The sequence below is a fragment of the Osmerus eperlanus genome, chromosome 9 (assembly GCF_963692335.1).
Source record: "Osmerus eperlanus chromosome 9, fOsmEpe2.1, whole genome shotgun sequence".
NCBI lineage: Eukaryota > Metazoa > Chordata > Actinopteri > Osmeriformes > Osmeridae > Osmerus > Osmerus eperlanus.
Genome location: NC_085026.1, coordinates 3814980 through 3832548, shown reverse-complemented (window position 1 = coordinate 3832548; position 17569 = coordinate 3814980). Strand labels below are relative to the sequence as shown.

The window sequence follows — 17569 nt, the reverse complement described above, 5'->3', positions numbered from 1 at the left end:
AATACTGAAAGAGAGAATAATTCCCTCCCCCAGGACTCCAGTGTGAAAGACAGGGGTCTACTGAGATATGGACTCAATGGGGGAAAGGACCAGAGCAGCACTAAGAGCAGGCCATCTGCAGTGAAGAAAGCAACTGAAAGGTTTGTTCAGATGGTACTTTGTAATGTGAGAAAGAGGAACATGCTGTGCTGAGTCTCTTTCAATGAAAGTCGTTTTTAATCATATTTACTCCCAACTCTTAAAGCCTAAACAAGTATCTGGCTATCTCCTTAATACACATCCTCCTACCCCTCCTCCTCCTCCTTCTTCTCCTCCTCCTACTTTCCCTTCCTTCTCTTCCTCCTCTCCCCTCTCCCCCATCCCCTCACAGCTACAACTACATGGACAGCATGCAGCTGTTGGGGCTGGAGGAGATCCAGGAGGAATCCAGCTCAGACCCCGTTCTGACCCGGGGGGCATACCTGTCCCTCCTCTATCTCCGCCACCTGAAGATCAGGGAGCAGCAGGTCAGGAGGGGCAGCGTTTACAGTCACACATTTAAACGTGGCAATGTCTCAAACTGATTTTTGAAATGTAGTTGGAGTTGTAGAATGTTTTGGAAAAACAACCCTAGGAGAGTACAAAGTGCACATCACCACTAAAACTTTTAAGGGGTTGAAAGGATTAGGTAAAGTGTGTATATATATATAAAACACTTGATTTAAGTTCAGGTAATTCTATCAACACATTAGGATGGTATTGTACAGTAGTGGGTCTGTATCAACCACCCTGCCTCCCTTGGTCTCCACCTGTCCTCCCAGCGTGTGTGCCTGGGCCTGCTGAACTACCTACGCTCCGTGGAGAGGACCCTGACGTTTGACACAGCTGGCCTGCGCGTGGAGGGAGGTGGCCTGTTCGCCAGTGCGGAGGAGACAGGCTGGATGAACGCTGTCAGAGGAGGGGATGGGTTACCAGGCGGCCTGGACTCTCTGCACTATTGCTACAACACCCCTGTTGACTACAAGGTGAGCCATGGAAATGCTACATGAAACACTGACTGGACCCCAAAATATTGATCTTTTAAAGATTTCTTCAAATCTTTTTCAGTCAAAATGTCTTCTGTTTTTTAATGCAGGTCCACTGCTCGGAATTCATGGAGTTCCCAGAGGTGGAGAACCTTCACGACTTCTACTGCTCTGAGGAAAGGTTTCTTCACACCCAGGACCAGAGAGGTCTCTACGTGGTCTACGACGCAGCCCTGCGGGACCTGGAGGAGCTGGGGGACACGCTGCTGCTGCTGGGCTCTTTCTACATCCAGCGTGGCAGACGAGAGCCAGGGGGAAGATCGGAGGAGTCGTATGTCTCTGGGGCAGACTCTTGCTCTCAGGCTGAAACGGACATCGACCGCGTGGCAGTCCTTCTAGACCTGTGGACGTGTGAAGCTGACTTTTTGGAGAGCAAAGTACAGGTACTTTATAGGTAGCTTTAGAAGTGATCATCTTATGCTCGTTTCATTATTATACAGTATTAATTGACTATTCACATGTGGGATTAATATGATAAACGTAACGTGCAAAGCTGACTTTCTGGAGAAAAAAATACAGGTGCAGTCTTCTTCAGTTGTGATTGCTTTGGTATAATAAGTATACTAGATCACGATTTCTTTCATTTTCAGGTATTGAACTGCTACTTTGAGGCCTACCAGCATGCTGCAGGATCAGAGCAGAGGTTTGCTCTGGCCCAGGTCATCACAGACATCATGCACAGAAAGCCTCATTTGGACCTGGGTTCAGAGTACTTTGTACAGGCATACAGAGATGAGATCATCTGCCTTGAAACCCACAGGCAACTCATCAAAACAATTCTGGACTGCCAGGTAGCTATAAAATAAAGACATCTGATTCAGGTTTCTCTCAGATTCCCCCTGTCCTTGGAGACAGATTCAGTTTTTGTCTCTAACATAAATAACAGATTGATGAAGAGCGTCAGTACCTTCATCGTGTTTGGAGAGAGGGTCAGAGAGGCACAGTGGATGAATACGGCCTTCCGCAGAACTATGTTCCCAAATATCTGGTCTCTCTGGGTGGCGACAGGTAAGTCCTACTCAGTGATTGAATGTTTAGTAAAGTACCTATAATCGTTCTAAGACGAAGACTATCGGATACTGCACAGATTTATTGTGTGTGTGTACATATGTGTTTGTCTCTCTCCCCTCTGCTTGTTTGGATTTCTTTGGTTGCAGTCCTGCTCTAATGAGTGTGTTCTTGCTGGAGGTCCACCCCTCCCTCTGTCTGGCTGCTGACGTGTACCAGGGTCTGACCCTGGCCCATACGGAGCTCTGCCATCTCCACAGCCCCAGGGGCGTTGCAGACAGAGTAGCCCTGGAACAGAGACTCCTGCAACAGGCACTACAGAACTGGGAGTCCCTGGCTTCTCCCGGGGCCTCCTACAGCTTTCAGACTCAAAAGGATGTAAGTGGCCTCACATTTAAACCATCACAAACACAGCAACGATGTCTACGTTCATGTTTTCCATCTTTTCATGTCTCAGTTGTTTTCAGACGTGTTTTTCGAGGATCCCGCCCTGGTGCGAGGCCTGGGCTCATCTCTCCTCAGGGCTGCTGAGGAGAAGGACGTTCTCCAGGGGAAGGAGAAGCAGTTCCACGCTGTGGAGATCCTCTCAAAGCTGCTGGAGCTGGTCACCCTGCGACATCGACTGATGGAGTCTGTCTCAGAAACAGAACATCTGGCACAGTTGAGATCCTAGTGGCCACGTCCACCCATAACACCCCCCCTCAAATTTATGGATTCTAGTCAAATGTTCCATGGCATTCAAATCATGATAAAAACAGGAAATAGTACAAAAATAGCCTTGTGTGTTTCCTATCTCCAAGACTGTATAAGAAGCTGGCTGTGGAGCTGGGATTTGATGAGTTCCACCTGTTCATTCGGCCAGTGCAGTTTGAGTTTGCTGTCCAGAGAGAGAGAGCAGAGCAGAGGCCTCTGTTTCTCACCAGTCTGCTGCAGGACAGCACCTCTCTGGACAGGTAGACAGCTTGTTACATAAAATACATTACAATTGCTAAAATTGTTCATGTAATAATAATTGTTTAAAGAAGATATTCATAGACTTTGAACAACTTAACTGTGTAGTAATGTATGGATGAATACATAAAACAAATACTGTGTAAATTACATGAATTACAAATGAAAACACAATGTTTTGTTATTATGGTGGGGAACCTTGACATGGAATGTTACTCTCATACAGGTACACTCCATCCTGCCTGCCACTGGGAATCCAGGAGCTGGATGAGAACCAGATAGGCCGGTTCAGTTTCAGCTCAGAGGAGGCAGTTATAAATGTACATAACACAAGCAGTAATACATGTCAAAGGGGATGGAGAAAGTATCTGTCTGTCCGTCCGTCCATCCATCCATTTAGAGAGGTTTTGACTTTGTTAGTACTCAAAAACGATGTACTTACTTAAAATAACAGTGTACCTCTGTTCTCTTCCTTTGCCTAGCTGATGAACAGGTCAGGTATAGAGAACCTTCAGGTGACCTTGGCCTGTCAGGTGACGCAGAAGAATGCCCTGATTGGTGCTGTGAAGCAGGCGTGTCTCTGCTATTGGGCAGAGACGTTTACAAGTTCACCTGAGGTACACTAAAACATGGTGTAACTGATCAGAACTGCAATTATTTTGCGTCCTGAAGATTCATTTTCTTCTTTTTCGTTGGTTTAGGGGAGCCCTAGTCCTTGTGATGTTGTCCGGCCCTCAGATATGCTGGATCCTGAGGTAAAAAAAAAAGACCCCAACTGCTCATTAGAGAAGGTTGACAATTCCTCGCCAGCAGGACCAAAGGCAACAACCCAAGGGTCAGCCAGGGAGAGGTCAATAAAACATAATGGATTGTTGTTATCCCTGTTGATACTGCAGTTGGAGAGTTGGAAAAACTTTATTTTTCCCTCTAGGCTAGCTCAGGCCTTTGTTTCCATCCAGCTGGAGAAGGTGGGACTGCGAGACCTGATGCTGAACTCTTTCCTCAAGAGGAAGCAGGTGACTGGAGGCCTGATGAAGAACCCTGTAAGTCAGATGGCGAGCTGAGCGGTAACCACGGTGATTCCCACGTTCAGCTGTAGTCATATCCTTGTCTTTTACACCACAGGAGGAAATGGCCAAGGCTAAGAGAAGGTTGATTCTTGAGTTCTGTCAAATGTAAGTTCATGTTTTTCCACTGTTAAATTTGTTTCTATTGATATTAGAAATTTTAGATTGAAAAATTAGATTGTTTGCTAGATATATTTTTACCGTATACCATTACAGTGGTTGCATACTGTTTAAGTATTTAAAATGTAATGTCAGTCAATAACTCAACGATCAATCATTTTAGACAGTATCATGTTGCTTTGTTTATGTTGTTGTGGTTATCCTCAGGTTCAGTAACCGCATGTCTGAGTGTTGTGTGAGAGGGCAGATAATCGCCAGGTACCACAGCCTAACCTCCCTATTGGATGACCTACCTGTCATTCGCCAGTCCTACTTCATGATTGGGCAAGCCCATGAGGTAAAAAGCAAGTTGGACTCAGAGCATGGACTACGTCCTAACCCGAGGTAAGAGCAATGTGTGAAATACGCTGAGCTTTAGCTGTACTATAAATGTACCACAGCTCTGTGATAACTTCCAAGACAGGGTGGGCAGTCAGAGATGTTATTTGGGCAACTACATTACTTTTAAAAAGTCAAAACAACGTCACAGAGTTAGAGTTGAATAACGTAAACCTTGTAGCCATCTAGACAGACATTTTAGCACCTCTATCATGAACACAAACTTCACATGGTTAATCAAAGAGGTGAGACATGCTGTAATAGCTTGTTCAAAGTTGGTCAGGAGATCTTGTTCTACTGTATCTTTCTCTGGGTGGACAGGACGTTTCGCCCACGACCCCGGAGCCTGTTATCGGAGGATGGTAGAACTCTGCTCAACCTGTGGTTCATCCCCCACTACACTGAAGCTCTCCAGATGTTCAGGACCCTAAATGACTCTGTACGAGACTAGCCCACCCAGGACTTTTGTACACGTTCACAAACACACATTTTGTGATGTCTGTAGGATGCAAACAAGGCTCTTGTCCCTAAAATCCCGGGTTGCCATAAAAGTACCAGTTCATGTCATGACGATGCTACAAAGTGTCTTTCTCCTGTCTTGACACCCTCCCCAAGCAGGGAGCTATAACCCAAGACTGTGTAGTATTTATGTATATGCTACTGCTATATGAATACACTACAAGGTCTGCTTCTTCTACTGATTCTAGGAGTGCAGCCAGGCTCTTCATCACACTCTGGAGATAGCGTCCGCTCTTCATGACATCCTCTACTACCTGGTCAGCTTTGCCCGGCTGGGGAACCCAGGAGATCTATCCAGCTGGAGGATAGGACAGAATACAGAACCGCAACTGACTGCTGACTGGGGAGGAGCTGAAGGCATCAGTGTGTACAGTGTGTCTGCAATGCACACCTCTCCTAGTGTCTCCTGATCACTGTAGCTAATAACACAACATAACTGTAGCTTGGTTTCATTTCTCACTATGTCCTTCCATTTTCCATCAAAGACTTCAATTCCATAATCCGCTGCAACAGTATCTGTTCTTGATCATACTGGAATGCTGGTGTGTGACACGACCACAGCTGACCTCTGACCTGCGCAGGGGCGGAGCTGTGGGGGCTGCAGAGGCAGGTGGACCGTCTCTCGGAGCCTGCCAGCCCCGAGGCCGTGGGTCGCCTGTTGCAGCTGCGCCGCCAGGTGCTCCTCCTGCAGTACGACACGGCGGTCAGACACCTCATCAGGTGAGTCGGAAGGGAAGCAGAGGGACTGGGGCACCCGGTCTGCGTTTCCCTGGCCCAAGATGGACGCTCTCACTGTCTCATTTTGTCTCGCATTCTTTTTTTCTCTCTTTCCTGCTCTCTCTCTAACACCTAACAAGAGGACTACTGCTTTCGCTCCATCTTTCTTTTTCTTTCTCTTGCTGTGTCTCTCTCTGCCTCTAATACACCTCCTCACTCCCCCTGTGGAACAAACTCTCTAACTGTCTTTCTATCTCTGTGTTTTGTGTTTCTCTTTTCTTCATTTTACAAGGGAAGCCTTCCTCTCCTCTGGTGACATGGCATCTTATCAGAGTGTGTCAGACAACATGAGTCACGCCCTCCCTGCGTTGAGTGACAGTTTGAGAACCAATCAGCTCACCTCCCTCTTGCTCTTGCCTCAACCCCTGGAACCTCACTGCCCTAAGGTTGGTCATCAGCCTCACATCTCTATCCTCTGACTGTAATGTACTAGGATCTGTCACATACAGTTTCCCCTTCTCCAGGCTCAGAGAATGTTTCCATGGAGATGTTTTCTGACAGTCCATGGTTTGCACCCTGTGGCAATCTGGGATGTCCCACCCATTGAGTACTGCATGCAGGTACACCTGATCATTCCTCCCCAGATAAAATTCACTAACATAATACTCTCTCATGGTCATGTGATCTCCACTGGTCTACTTGTGGTCATGTGATCTCCTGACCTACTTTCTCATGGTCATGTGATCTCCAGCTGTGTCTGAGCGGGCTGAACCAGCGTCGTAGGCGGGAGGCCAACGCCGCCCTCCTGGGCGTGTCTCTCCTCATGGAGGACGTCCTAAACAGCGGCGGGGAGGCTGCGCCACTTCATCTCCACGACGACAACCCCCGGGGGAATTCCGTGGATGTGGACAGCTGTCCAGACCATGATGGAGGAGGTGAGGGGAGAGCTGGCGGCAGCCTTCAGGGGCCCATCCAGGTCACGTCCAGGCTGAAGGGCTTCCTGCTGCTGGCCAAACAGCTGGAGAGGTTCAAGGAGAGCTGGGGCCGGAGACATCTGGGAGTCCAGCAGATCAATACTGTGAAACTCTACAGAGAGTTCTCAAGGCTTTACAGGTTAGTCAGTGTCCCATGGAAAGCTCATTTCTAATGACACAAGAAGGTTGAGATTGGTCATTTGGAATTCATTCATTTAGATTTGATCTGAAGTCATGTACGGATCGGGGGGAGGGGGGCTGGGACCTCTTTATCTGCAGTCAACTGCTCTACCTCTGAGCAATGTTTATTTTCAGTCACATTATGTAAGACAGACTATTCCTTGGCACTCACCAATGTTACACTGTTAGAACTGTGCACTTTGTCCTTAACTATCTACAGCAGTGGTCTTCAACCCTGGTCCTCAGGGCCCACTGTCCTGCATGTTTTAGATGGTTCCCTGATCCAACACACCTGATTCAAATGAATGGTCGCTATCAGGCTAATGACCATTTATTTGAATCAGATGTGTTGAAGCAGGGAAACATAGAGGACAGTGGACCCTGATGACCAGGGTTGAAGACCACTGGTCTAAAGCACATATGCACTGTTGTACGTCGCTGTGGATAAAAGCATCTGCTAAACGAATAAATGTCAATTTATTTGACAGTTTGATTACTTTGTTCTTGAGAGACTAAGATTTGCCATTGCAGAGCTGAGATCCAATACCCCAGCATGAGAGCTTTAGCCCAACAAATGGGCAAAGAGAAGGACTACGATGCCCTGGTCTCTGAGAACCAGCCTCTGCTGCCCCCTGCTGGAGTCTCTGAGATTGACGTGAAAACATGGCAGGTAATCTGCAGTCTTCCATGCATCTTGTTTGACTTCGTACACACACTCTGTGCATTACATTTAATATGTATATTTCTTCAAGATACATTTTAGGGGGCATTGCTGCCTTGGTTATTATTTGTCAACAATTTCATTAGTACATAGTTTACTGTGTACATTTCTTTTATATAATAAATATTTATTATCATATTACAGGTTGGCATGACAACACGTACATTAGTATGCCATATTTCACTTCCTCTGCTGCTGTTTCAGTTGCTCAGACTCCTGGAGAGCACAGAGTGTGAAATGATCCGAGAGGTGCAGCGGAGGATTGCCAAGGACCTGAACCTGGTGATGTCAGAACGAGCCCGCCAAGACACAGGCCTGCCCACAGGTACAATACACACCTCATACTGGTCAGTTTACTGGTAGAGTACACCATGACATACTTTAGTAGACCTCCATGGGTGATTTCTTTTTTACACCTTTTCACGTTTTTTTTTCTCTTTCTCACGGCCAGAGTTGTGGAAGAGAGCCTCCATGAAGCACAGCCTGTCCCCGGAGAGGCCTCAGATGGTGGAGAACTTCTTCCAGCTCCTGATGGAGGAGGTGGACGAGCTACCTGAGGGACAGGTGAGAGGCCATGCTGTGTGTGTTCTCGCTCTCCTGCCCTCTGACACCCCAAAGCTGGATGGAATATCATGCTTATGATATATAATAGCAGACACTTTCCTCCAAAGTGATGTACAGGGGATGTAAACCTAGGACGTCTTGATTTGCAGGCAAATGCCTTACCACTTAAATATTCCCTTCCCGTCATAGCACTTGTGTTCCCTGCTATATGACTCAAATACCTTGTATTTAAGTAAAGCACATTATTTTCCCATTTTATCATCGGGTTCTTGGAAATCCTGTCGAAGTAATGTCTTTATAATTGTTTTGGTGTGTGGGCTGGTGGGGGAATGTACGAAGTTAGGGGTAGTTGAGATGGTACAACACAGGTGCTGACAGTGTTCCTCAGCTGAAGGTCTCCCAGGCTCACCTGCAGCGATGCCTCGGTGCTCTGGGCTGCTCTGTCGTGGAGAGAGAACGGAGCAATTTCCACCTCTACTCCCAGTTCTACGAGCAAATCTTGCAACACGAGACCCAGCTACTTTACCAGAGAGAACAAGTACGTAAATAAGCTTGAATAACAAAACTGAGTTGGACTATTATTTAAAATGTTGAACAAAATCTTAAGCACAGTTTTCTTCCTCAGGATGTGAAGAACCTAGAAAATTCTGAGACTCAGACAGGGAACCCTTTCAATGAGGTATATGTCCGAAATATAAAAAATACATCCATGGTTGTTTGTATTAGCGGACAGACAGACAGCCATGTTTTCCCTGGTGTTGTTCCCCAGTTTCTGTGTGGAGGGATGATGCTGGAGGTGTCCGCCCTACGGGCCCAGAACGCCCAGCTGGAGAAGCAGTACCAGAGCCTGGAACAGCAGCTCAGCCTCAAGTACAAACAGCGCTACGACTCCCTGGTCCGCCAGCTGTTCTCCGCCTGCATACAAATGAAGGTACTGCAGTAAAGCTCAAGAAATACAGAGGCAAGGAATAATTTAACACGTTACTTCCACGGTTCAAAAGAGGATATGTCTTTCAATACAAAAAGTACTTCAAGCATTGACAAATTTCAATATATAATATTTCAGAATATCTCTTGAAATTATTTTCTATGTTCACAATTTAATTGAGCACATTACTTTAAGTAATGTATTTAACTACATTGAGTAAGTTCAAAAAAGAAAATCTAAGTAATCTAATTTAAGTAATGTACCAATTGCTGAGGCAAAGTTTAGAATATCTTTGAAGTCATTTGTCATGACAACCCAAATCATCGCTGTGGATCCCAGGCTGGGCTAGATGAGTACCATGTGAGGATGGACCAGGAAGTGAGGGAGCTTGTGAGCAGGGTGAGGAACGAGGGTGTGCAGAGCATCGTGAAGCTGAAGAGGAAGTATGGTTCCACCAGAGATGACCATGCTCTGGCTCTGACCCAGTCCAAGGTGACTACAATCACAGGCCAGCTACTGACTTTAGCGACGGTACCTCAATAATGAGCTTGTTAACTATAATGGTAACTCATTAGGGTGAGTGTTCTACTAATGGGTGCTCTTTATCACCATAATGTGATGAATAGAGTACAGTACAGTAACACTTCTGTGATCCTATGGGTTAAATTGCACTGCTACAGTATTGGAGGAAATAAAAAAATATACTCAATACTGAATTAAATCTACAATGTAAATTGACAATAGACAGCATGCAGTAGTGCTGGTTGTCCTCAGCATGGCTAGTAAGTCCAAACATGGTTTACGGGGTGCAAAACAACATCTGGCCTTTGACTCTGGTGGACCAGAAGCAGGAGGTCCATGAGCTGAGCCTGGAGAACAGCCAGCTGAGGGGCCTGCTGAACCAGCTGAAGGCCCTGGGCCGCTGGAGGACGGTGGTCAGCCAGGGGAAACTACATTCTCAGCTTCTGCAAAGCCAGCAGGTAGGAGAGGTGGTGATGGAAAACAGGGTTTGAAATGACCTAAAAGTCCCCTAAAATTGAATCATGAAAGAATCATGATCATCTTGTTGTCTTATCCATATCTTTAAAGAAATCTTATGTTGTGAATTTGAACCTTTTGAACAATAATTCACTCCTGAATATTGTATCAAGCCCTACTGGCCACTACCTACAATATGAAAACATGGGGGACCCCCCAAAACAATTGTTTTTTTATGTGGGGTCCCTATATGGAGGGTCTCGGACACCCCTCATTTCAAACCCTGGTGGAGAAGGATGATGGTTGGGCCTAAGGATGACACTGTACGTTGGATGAAATGTCCCCCTTGACAAATGTCTGGACTTGCTGACATTCATCGAGATGTTTCTCATCTTGTTTGTTTTTTTACCATCTAGAGGGAGATTTCTTGCCGTAGAGAGGCCTTGAAGGTACAGATGATGTCGGAGGAGGAAGTGCTTGTTCTGAAGGGGGAGCTGGAGGCCATGAAGAAGGCCATAGCACAGTGTCAGACGGAGAACAGCCACACTACGAGAATGCTGGCCAAACAGGTGGAGTTTTCCCATCCATAACCCCCTACAGAAGGGAAACTACGGACTGTTCTGAATAGCCCACATGACACAAAAGCAAATCTATCCAATTGTTATCGTGACTTGGTGCACCTCAATAATGCCACAACACTAGTGTGCATTTGTATGTCAGCTTCCATGCTTCCTCTAAACGGATCTATCCATTCCTATTCTTGGGTATATCTCAGTGGTCGAGCATTTGACTCCAGATAAACATAACCTTGAAAAACATGGCTGCAAGAACCCAGGTTCAAATCCCCTCGGTAGGTTACCTCTGGATGTATAAGCATCCGGGTGAACTCACATGTCATCCTCGGTGTCCCAGAGTGAGGCCCTCCAGGCGGTGAGGCACCGCTCAGCGAAGGAGGCGCAGGGCCGGCAGGAGCTGGACGGTTACCGGCAGCAGAGCGTGGAGCAGCTGAGAGGGGAGGTGCTGGACCGGGAGGAGCAGCTCCGGGCTCTCAACCTGCAGCTTGACAGCGGCTGCCGCGAGGGCCAGCTCCACAGGCAACGCAGCGCCAAGGAGATCCAACAGGTTGGGCCTCTCCACCCAGCTGTGTCAACTACTACTAAAAACTGCATTCAGGACAGTGTGAGCGGTCTTGGAACAAGTCCTTGATAGGTCTGTTTACTGGTGTTATTACCTGTCTCCTGTACCATACGTAGGTGAAAAGCCAGCTTCAAGTGGAGCGAAGCCTCAAACAGGAAGCTTTCCAGCAGGTTGACAAGCTACAGACTCATATTTGTGACTTTGAGACAGCCTTGTCCAAGTGCTCTGCTACATCAGGTGTGTGAGGACAAAGCGTCAGGAAGTTCCTGATACATTATAATCCCAATACATTGTTCTCTTCAGCAAGGATCATTCTGTATCTTTCTCCACAGGGCAAAGCAAGAAGTCCTCCTACACCGTGGCCCTGAGCAAATCGAGCCTCAGAAATGTGTCAGCCGGTATTTTGAATATCCTTCCCATATCCTTCCCGTTTTTCTAATACTTTTGAGAATCTACATTTGTAAAGGATATATCATGTATATACATGATTTACTTATCAAGGATTTTACAACTTAAGTTTTATTCCTATTATATAAACACGTGGGTCACTCAATATACAGTTTATACATATATTTCCTAATTATAGCCAGTGTTCCTAACATTTTGTACAGCGCTATTTCTGATACCGTGGCGGCAGAAATGTAAATGTATACATTTCAGGTATTACAAATCACCATAGAGGAAACACTGATAGCTAATACACAGTACTGTGCAAAAGTCAAAAGGCACCCAAGATTTTCTTACATGTATATTAATTCAGATATAGATTTTATTTGTCTTCAAGATTTTGGCGGCAATATAAAAGTGCAATCCTTTTATTTCTCAAAGCATTTGTGCTTTACTTTTGGCTTTTTATTGTATTTGTACCTATGACTTTTGCACAGTATTATGCAGACATCCCAAGTCTCCCGGTAGTGGTCCGGGAGTGTCCCGCATTTCAATAGCGGCTCTCTGACGCCCGCAAATACTGTACAATCTCCCGGAAATCGGGGATTTCATATTTTGAGCGAGCGAGAGACTGTAATTGTCATTTCTGGTAGAGATAGGTGCATATCGCGCGTCCTGATTGAGTCTGGGGGGGGGGGGGGGGGGTACATGCAGGTTGAGGGGGTACATCATGCGTCCGGATTGCGTAGCCCTTCAGTTAAATATTGTGTATTTTTATAAATGTATCTAAAATGTGTAACTTTTTTTTAAAGACATTTCACTGAGGACGATCCTCCTCTTCCTCCCCTGACGAGCCTCCACTGGTATATACACTATATGTATATAGTGTACTGTATACTGTATAAGGATGTATATTTTGTCTGTCTTAGGGCACCCCAGGGCCAGGCAGCAGCCCAGCCTTCTCTGCAGGCTCCCTCAGGGTGACTCTCAGGGTGTCCCCGACTCTGAGCCTAGTCACCTACAGGGCGGCGCTGGATCCCCAGATATGCCGCTTCAAAGAGCCAAATCTGTGCGTACACCCTGCCTCACCACTGTATGTAGCAGGGAACTACAGCATCCCTAGCTTGAAACTAGTGGTTGCAAGGCAGGGAGTAGTTCCGCTCTTACAGTAAATGGTTGAATTATTAAATAATACCCCCTATAATACCCCAATAAAACCCCTTCTTAACTTCGTAAAATTGCACTGTTTGTCTCCACAAATTGTCTGCCTTTATACACAATATAAAGTTGTCAGGTCTTACCTCAGTGTGTCATGTTTCAGGGCCTGTCTCGTCTGCGAGTCCTCACGTCGGAGGCGCTGCTACCTGACCTCTCTGAGAGAGATGGCCCCTCACGTCTCTTTGCACCACCTCCGCCGCTCAGAACCAGACGACCGTGAAGGGGACCCTCAGCACCACTCAAGACGTTCGGATCCAGGGACCTTACCCTCTCTTTGTCCCGTTTTCTACTTCATTCAAAGTCCTTATTTCACAGATGTGGTTAATTCTTCATGCACTGAAGCCACTTAATTGTATACACTCTTTAATTCAAGCCCTTTGATTCAACAATGATATTAAACATGCCAGTAATGCACACTCATTTTAAATTGATTGCCAAATAAATATCCCTCCTGGAGCCCAGAGTTTCACTCTTAACTAATCTAGATAACTACAAGATAGACGGTCTCCGTTTCTGTCAGTGTGTCAGAGTAGTTCTCCGTCCATGTGGTGTGGATTACAGTACTTCCAAAAAGCACCAGGCCAGATGTGATGACAGCAGGACAGCGGTCGTATGAATCAGCTTCCCATTCACCTCAGTACCAACCACACCCCCATGTGGGAATCAAACCCCGGGCCTCCTTGCTGTGAGGCGGCAGTGCACGGCACAGTATCGTGCCCCCTCCCCCTCTCAGTTGTGCTGGGCCAGGCTGGTGGTGTAGAGGTAGGAGACGTTGCCCGCCTGGATCTGGAAGGTGTGTCCCTGGATGTGGTGGCTGGGGATCTGCTCTGCGGTCTGGCTGATGTGGATGCTCTGGCTGTGTAGGCTCTGCTCCTGGAGCTCCCTGGCCGTGTGGCCCAGCAGGGGGCGATCAGGGTCCAGCTGGGGCTGAGGGATCACGTGGAGCTGCTGATGGGCCGGCCTGTGGGGGGCGATGTGCAGGGGCTGAGGCGGCCCGTGCTGGGCCTGGAGGTGCTCCATGGCCTCCTTGCTCAGGGTGATGACGTGCATCTGCTCAGGGTGGCCGGCGCTGCCCACCTGGCCCTCCAGCATGCTGATGGTCTGGATCTGGGTGGCTTCCCCCCCTCCGCCCTGGGTAACCACCGCCACGTTCTGGAGATTTCCCGAGGGTTGGGTGAGGAGGGTGAGGCGGGGGTGGGCCTGTTGATGCTCCGCGGTGGCGGCGATTATGCTGATGCCTTGCTCCTGGCCCGGGACAAGGCCGATATCGCCCACGTCGGCTGTGACCACCAGCTGGATCTCCTGCTCTCCTGGGTGGGCGGGCAGAGGGTACGGCTGCAGCTGCAGCAGGCCGCGCACCTCCTCTTCCCCCCTCGCCTGCCCGGCCTCCCCCATGGCCTCCGCCCCTGAGGCCTGGGCCTCCACTGACAGCCTCTCCTTGTTGTGGGTCTTGGTGTGTGTTTTCAGGTTGTCCAGGCGGGCGAAGGTCAGGTTGCAGGAGGAGCAGGTAAAAGGTTTCTTCCCCGTGTGCGAGGCCACATGACGGCGTCTCGCGCTCGGGTCAGAGAAAGATTTGTTGCAGACGTTGCACACGTACGGCTTCTCCCCTCTGAAAAGGAGAACCGAAACACTAGATTGCTCCTGGTGTGTTTCCGTCGTTACATTTGCTTGTTGAAAAATGCACGCATAGTGTAATTTCTTGATCTGTGAAGATTATGTTTTGTCGCAACGTACCTGTGGATCCGGATGTGTGTCTGCAGAGTGCTCTTGGCTGTGAAACACTTTCCACAGATCTCACAGGTGAAAGGCTTTTCACCTGCAACAACAAGCAACTACGTTTCCACACAGTAACACTCTGGGAAATACCCTGTAATCCTCCCTGTAACAGTATCTGTCATCCTCCCTGTAATAGTATCTGTCATATCATGTAGTACTCCCTGTACTATTTCCTCCAGGGTGTCTCTCGTGTCTAGTTTTTTTGCTGCCAGTAGGTGGCTCTACGTTACCTGTGTGAGTCCTCAGATGTTTCTTCAGTTGAGCGGCATCCATGAACTTGTGATGACAGAGCAGGCACTCGGATAAAGATTTGCCTAGAAACAAGAACAGAACTGTATTACTAGATTGTAAGACGTATCTTTTGTTTTGTCATTGTGTGCTGAACTGGGAGTCTCTCGTTTAGTCCTGCCTGGTGGGGTTCCATTCTTACCGGTGTGGACTCTGTAGTGGCTTTTCAGCTGCCTCTTCTGACTGAACGTCTTTCCACATTTGTCACAGTTGAAAGACTTTTGCTCTGAGATAGACATAAACTAAATGAGTGAGACAAACAATTCAGTTACAGAAGTGGAGCCACCTTTTCGGAAGCTAATCTAGACGTTGTCACACTTTCCATAGGTTCTATGCACTTGCCTAGTAGTGATTGGTGAGTGCACTGTATTAACAGATTTGTAGGGTTTAAATGACGTATTAATTAAGAAGCCGGCATACTGTGTGTCCATAGTATTCTGGGTGTGAATGAAAAATACTCTGCATACCAGCCTACTCTGTTCCTGTTCCAGTGCAACTCACCTGTGTGTAGGTTCATGTGCTCCAGGAGGGAGTGCTTGGTGGACAGAGCTTTAGAACAGACTGTACAGACATAGGGCTTCTCTCCCGTGTGCATGCGCTGGTGGACCAGTAGGCTGTGCTTTTGAGTGAAACCCTTCCCACACACCTGACACCGGAACGGTTTCTCCCCTGTCGTGCCACAGAAACACAAAGCAGGGAGACGGGGTTAGAGACACAGCAGGGTTGTGTTTCAAAGACGAGACTGCAGCTTGGAGACCAACTAACTCACCTGTGTGAGTTCTCCTGTGAATCTTTAAAAACAGGTGGTTTTTGAACACCTTCCCGCAGTCCTCACAGCGTGGCTCCGTGTTCGGGTACTTCCTCCTCCGACCCCTCCTCCCAGGCTCCCTGCGTTCAGCGCCGTCATCCCCAACTCGGAAGCCCTTGAACTTCACCGGCGGCTTGATCTTACGTTTGCTCTGCCTGCTCTGGGCCGGGGTCCTGGGGTCGTAGTCGGCGTTGTCCGAGTCATGTAACCGGGTCTCTGCCAGACAATCCTCAGGGTGGCCCCTGGCAATGGCATCGGCTTTAACCTGGGTTTCCACAGCGACCGGACTCTCGCTGACCCTATCGCCGCTCTCTTTAGCGGGTACTTCCGGAAGCACATCTGCTGACACTATCACTGCTGCGTTCTTTCTCGGTCTGCCTCTTTTGCGTTTTGGCAGCAGCAGCGTCTTTCCTGTACTCCGCCCCTCCCTCTCGAGTTTGTCTCCCATCTCCTCCCGAGCAGGGAGGGCGTGGCTAAGCTCAGCCAGGGTTTTGACGAGGTCGCTGACCTCCAGGAGGCGGGCAAGGACCAGGAGCTGCTCTGTGGAACTCTGCTCCACGGAGACCCTGGCGCTATAGATGAACTCTAGCACCGCTTCAAAAGTCCTGGCCTCCATGCCATCCAGCTTGTAGGTGGACTGGCTGATCTGCTCCTCGGTGGTGAACATGAGGCAGAAGTAATCGCTGCTGGCAGCGAGGAGGGCTTTGTGGGCTTTGAAGTTCACGTCTTCCACTATGAGTGTGATGTCACACAGCAAGTCTCTTTTTCTCAGTTTATCTAGTTTGCTCAAGATTGTGTCCTTATGTGCTTCTGAATGGAGGTCCATGAGGGATGTCTTGTTTTTTTTGCTAGGACAATGTTGGGGTCAAAAAGCCAGCTGTGGCCCCTGCTAATATAGAGGTGCATGTGAATTACTGAATGAGCGCGAGATGCGGGGAACATTATGAATATAGGATATGCTAACTAGTAGATATCGTGAAAACTATAGGAGAATTATTTGAGATAATCGCAGCTGACAATGTGGACAAATATGTGCAAAAATCTAGTACATCCTGGTAAAGATGTGTGTACAGCCCCGAAACGTCAGCAAATAACTCAGGGTTATAGCGGCTAGCATGAGCATTGTTCTTGTAAATGAAACGAAGTCGTTTGTCTTAAAATGTTTGGACAATGTTACAGACGGACCAAACAATTGCAGATGTCATTACTGAATACTTGATAAGAACTGCCATCATTACCGCGGCTCTTCGGATATCCAGTAGTAAATTCAAAATGTATAAATCTTTCAGGACCTTACCTTTCAGCAATCGAGTAGTACTTGGCGTAAAATTGTCGTAAAAGAAGCAGTTATGGTTTGGGGCAACACGCACACGCGCAGAACCAACTGACTTGCAAACGTTCTGGATTGAGTTATTCTATGTACTGTCGACGCCAGGATAACAACACATCAGTTAGTGTTATAATGGTTGGCGACCTGTCAACAACAGAAGTTATATAATGTGTATTAATTTAACATACAAAATAAAACGTCCATGAATAAGTCCAAGTGTATGCCTTTAATTAGTTATTATCATCAAGTTTAAGGATGTCGTCCGAAAAGGCGTTATTGTTTAAAATAGCAAGTAATATTTGCAGCTATAAAAAGCGTTTTAAACTCGCGGGTTGACTCAAGCAATCACCTGGGGGGTATTCCAGGTAGCGGGTTTAACAAACTCTGAGCCTAACCCTGAACTCTGAGTTGAGTTACTTTAAAATTGGAAACTCTGAAAACTCGGTTCCAGAAAAG

The 17569-nt window shown here is 47.4% G+C and overlaps 2 protein-coding genes across 3 annotated transcripts; one reads left to right on the top strand and one right to left on the bottom strand.

The window, feature by feature from the left end:
* The first annotated feature begins 36 nt into the window (after positions 1 to 36).
* Positions 37 to 13155, top strand: LOC134026566 (uncharacterized). The gene is made up of 35 exons (XM_062469436.1): positions 37 to 140; positions 371 to 506; positions 801 to 1004; positions 1115 to 1447; positions 1655 to 1855; positions 1951 to 2072; positions 2222 to 2450; positions 2530 to 2732; positions 2873 to 3025; positions 3250 to 3343; positions 3506 to 3640; positions 3725 to 3873; positions 3955 to 4066; positions 4149 to 4198; positions 4418 to 4594; positions 4910 to 5027; positions 5296 to 5470; positions 5689 to 5827; positions 6117 to 6270; positions 6349 to 6444; positions 6576 to 6937; positions 7510 to 7648; positions 7904 to 8024; positions 8151 to 8263; positions 8652 to 8801; positions 8889 to 8942; positions 9033 to 9194; positions 9531 to 9683; positions 10037 to 10171; positions 10586 to 10738; positions 11082 to 11291; positions 11423 to 11543; positions 11639 to 11704; positions 12623 to 12762; positions 13015 to 13155. Exons 2-35 carry the CDS (start codon positions 381 to 383, stop codon positions 13129 to 13131), a joined length of 5166 nt encoding a protein of 1721 aa, XP_062325420.1. The 5' UTR covers positions 37 to 140; positions 371 to 380; the 3' UTR covers positions 13132 to 13155.
* A 480-nt stretch (positions 13156 to 13635) lies between these two features.
* Positions 13636 to 17213, bottom strand: zbtb24 (zinc finger and BTB domain containing 24). 2 transcript variants are annotated; one of them, XM_062469439.1, is made up of 7 exons: positions 17081 to 17213; positions 15745 to 16672; positions 15477 to 15644; positions 15118 to 15201; positions 14918 to 15001; positions 14646 to 14727; positions 13636 to 14520 (listed from the first exon to the last, which is right to left on the bottom strand). In XM_062469439.1, the coding sequence occupies exons 2-7, from the start codon at positions 16607 to 16609 to the stop codon at positions 13641 to 13643; spliced, it is 2163 nt and encodes a 720-aa protein (XP_062325423.1). In that variant the 5' UTR covers positions 16610 to 16672; positions 17081 to 17213; the 3' UTR covers positions 13636 to 13640. The 2 variants fall into 2 exon arrangements, with proteins under 2 accessions (XP_062325423.1, XP_062325421.1); XM_062469437.1 differs by lacking the exon at positions 17081 to 17213 and having other exon boundaries at positions 15745 to 17043.
* Positions 17214 to 17569: the final 356 nt, after the last annotated feature.

Coding starts and splice junctions, on each gene's coding strand:
- LOC134026566 (XM_062469436.1), top strand. CDS start 381: ATGGACAGCATGCAGCTGTTGGGGCTGGAGGAGATCCAGGAGGAATCC. Junction 4,595..4,909: donor GGACTACGTCCTAACCCGAG/GTAAGAGCAATG, acceptor CTGGGTGGACAG/GACGTTTCGCCCACGACCCC. Junction 5,828..6,116: donor GCGGTCAGACACCTCATCAG/GTGAGTCGGAAG, acceptor TCATTTTACAAG/GGAAGCCTTCCTCTCCTCTG.
- zbtb24 (XM_062469439.1), bottom strand. CDS start 16,609: ATGGACCTCCATTCAGAAGCACATAAGGACACAATCTTGAGCAAACTA. Junction 15,002..15,117: donor CCACTACAGAGTCCACACCG/GTAAGAATGGAA, acceptor TCTTGTTTCTAG/GCAAATCTTTATCCGAGTGC. Junction 14,521..14,645: donor ACACACATCCGGATCCACAG/GTACGTTGCGAC, acceptor TCTCCTTTTCAG/AGGGGAGAAGCCGTACGTGT.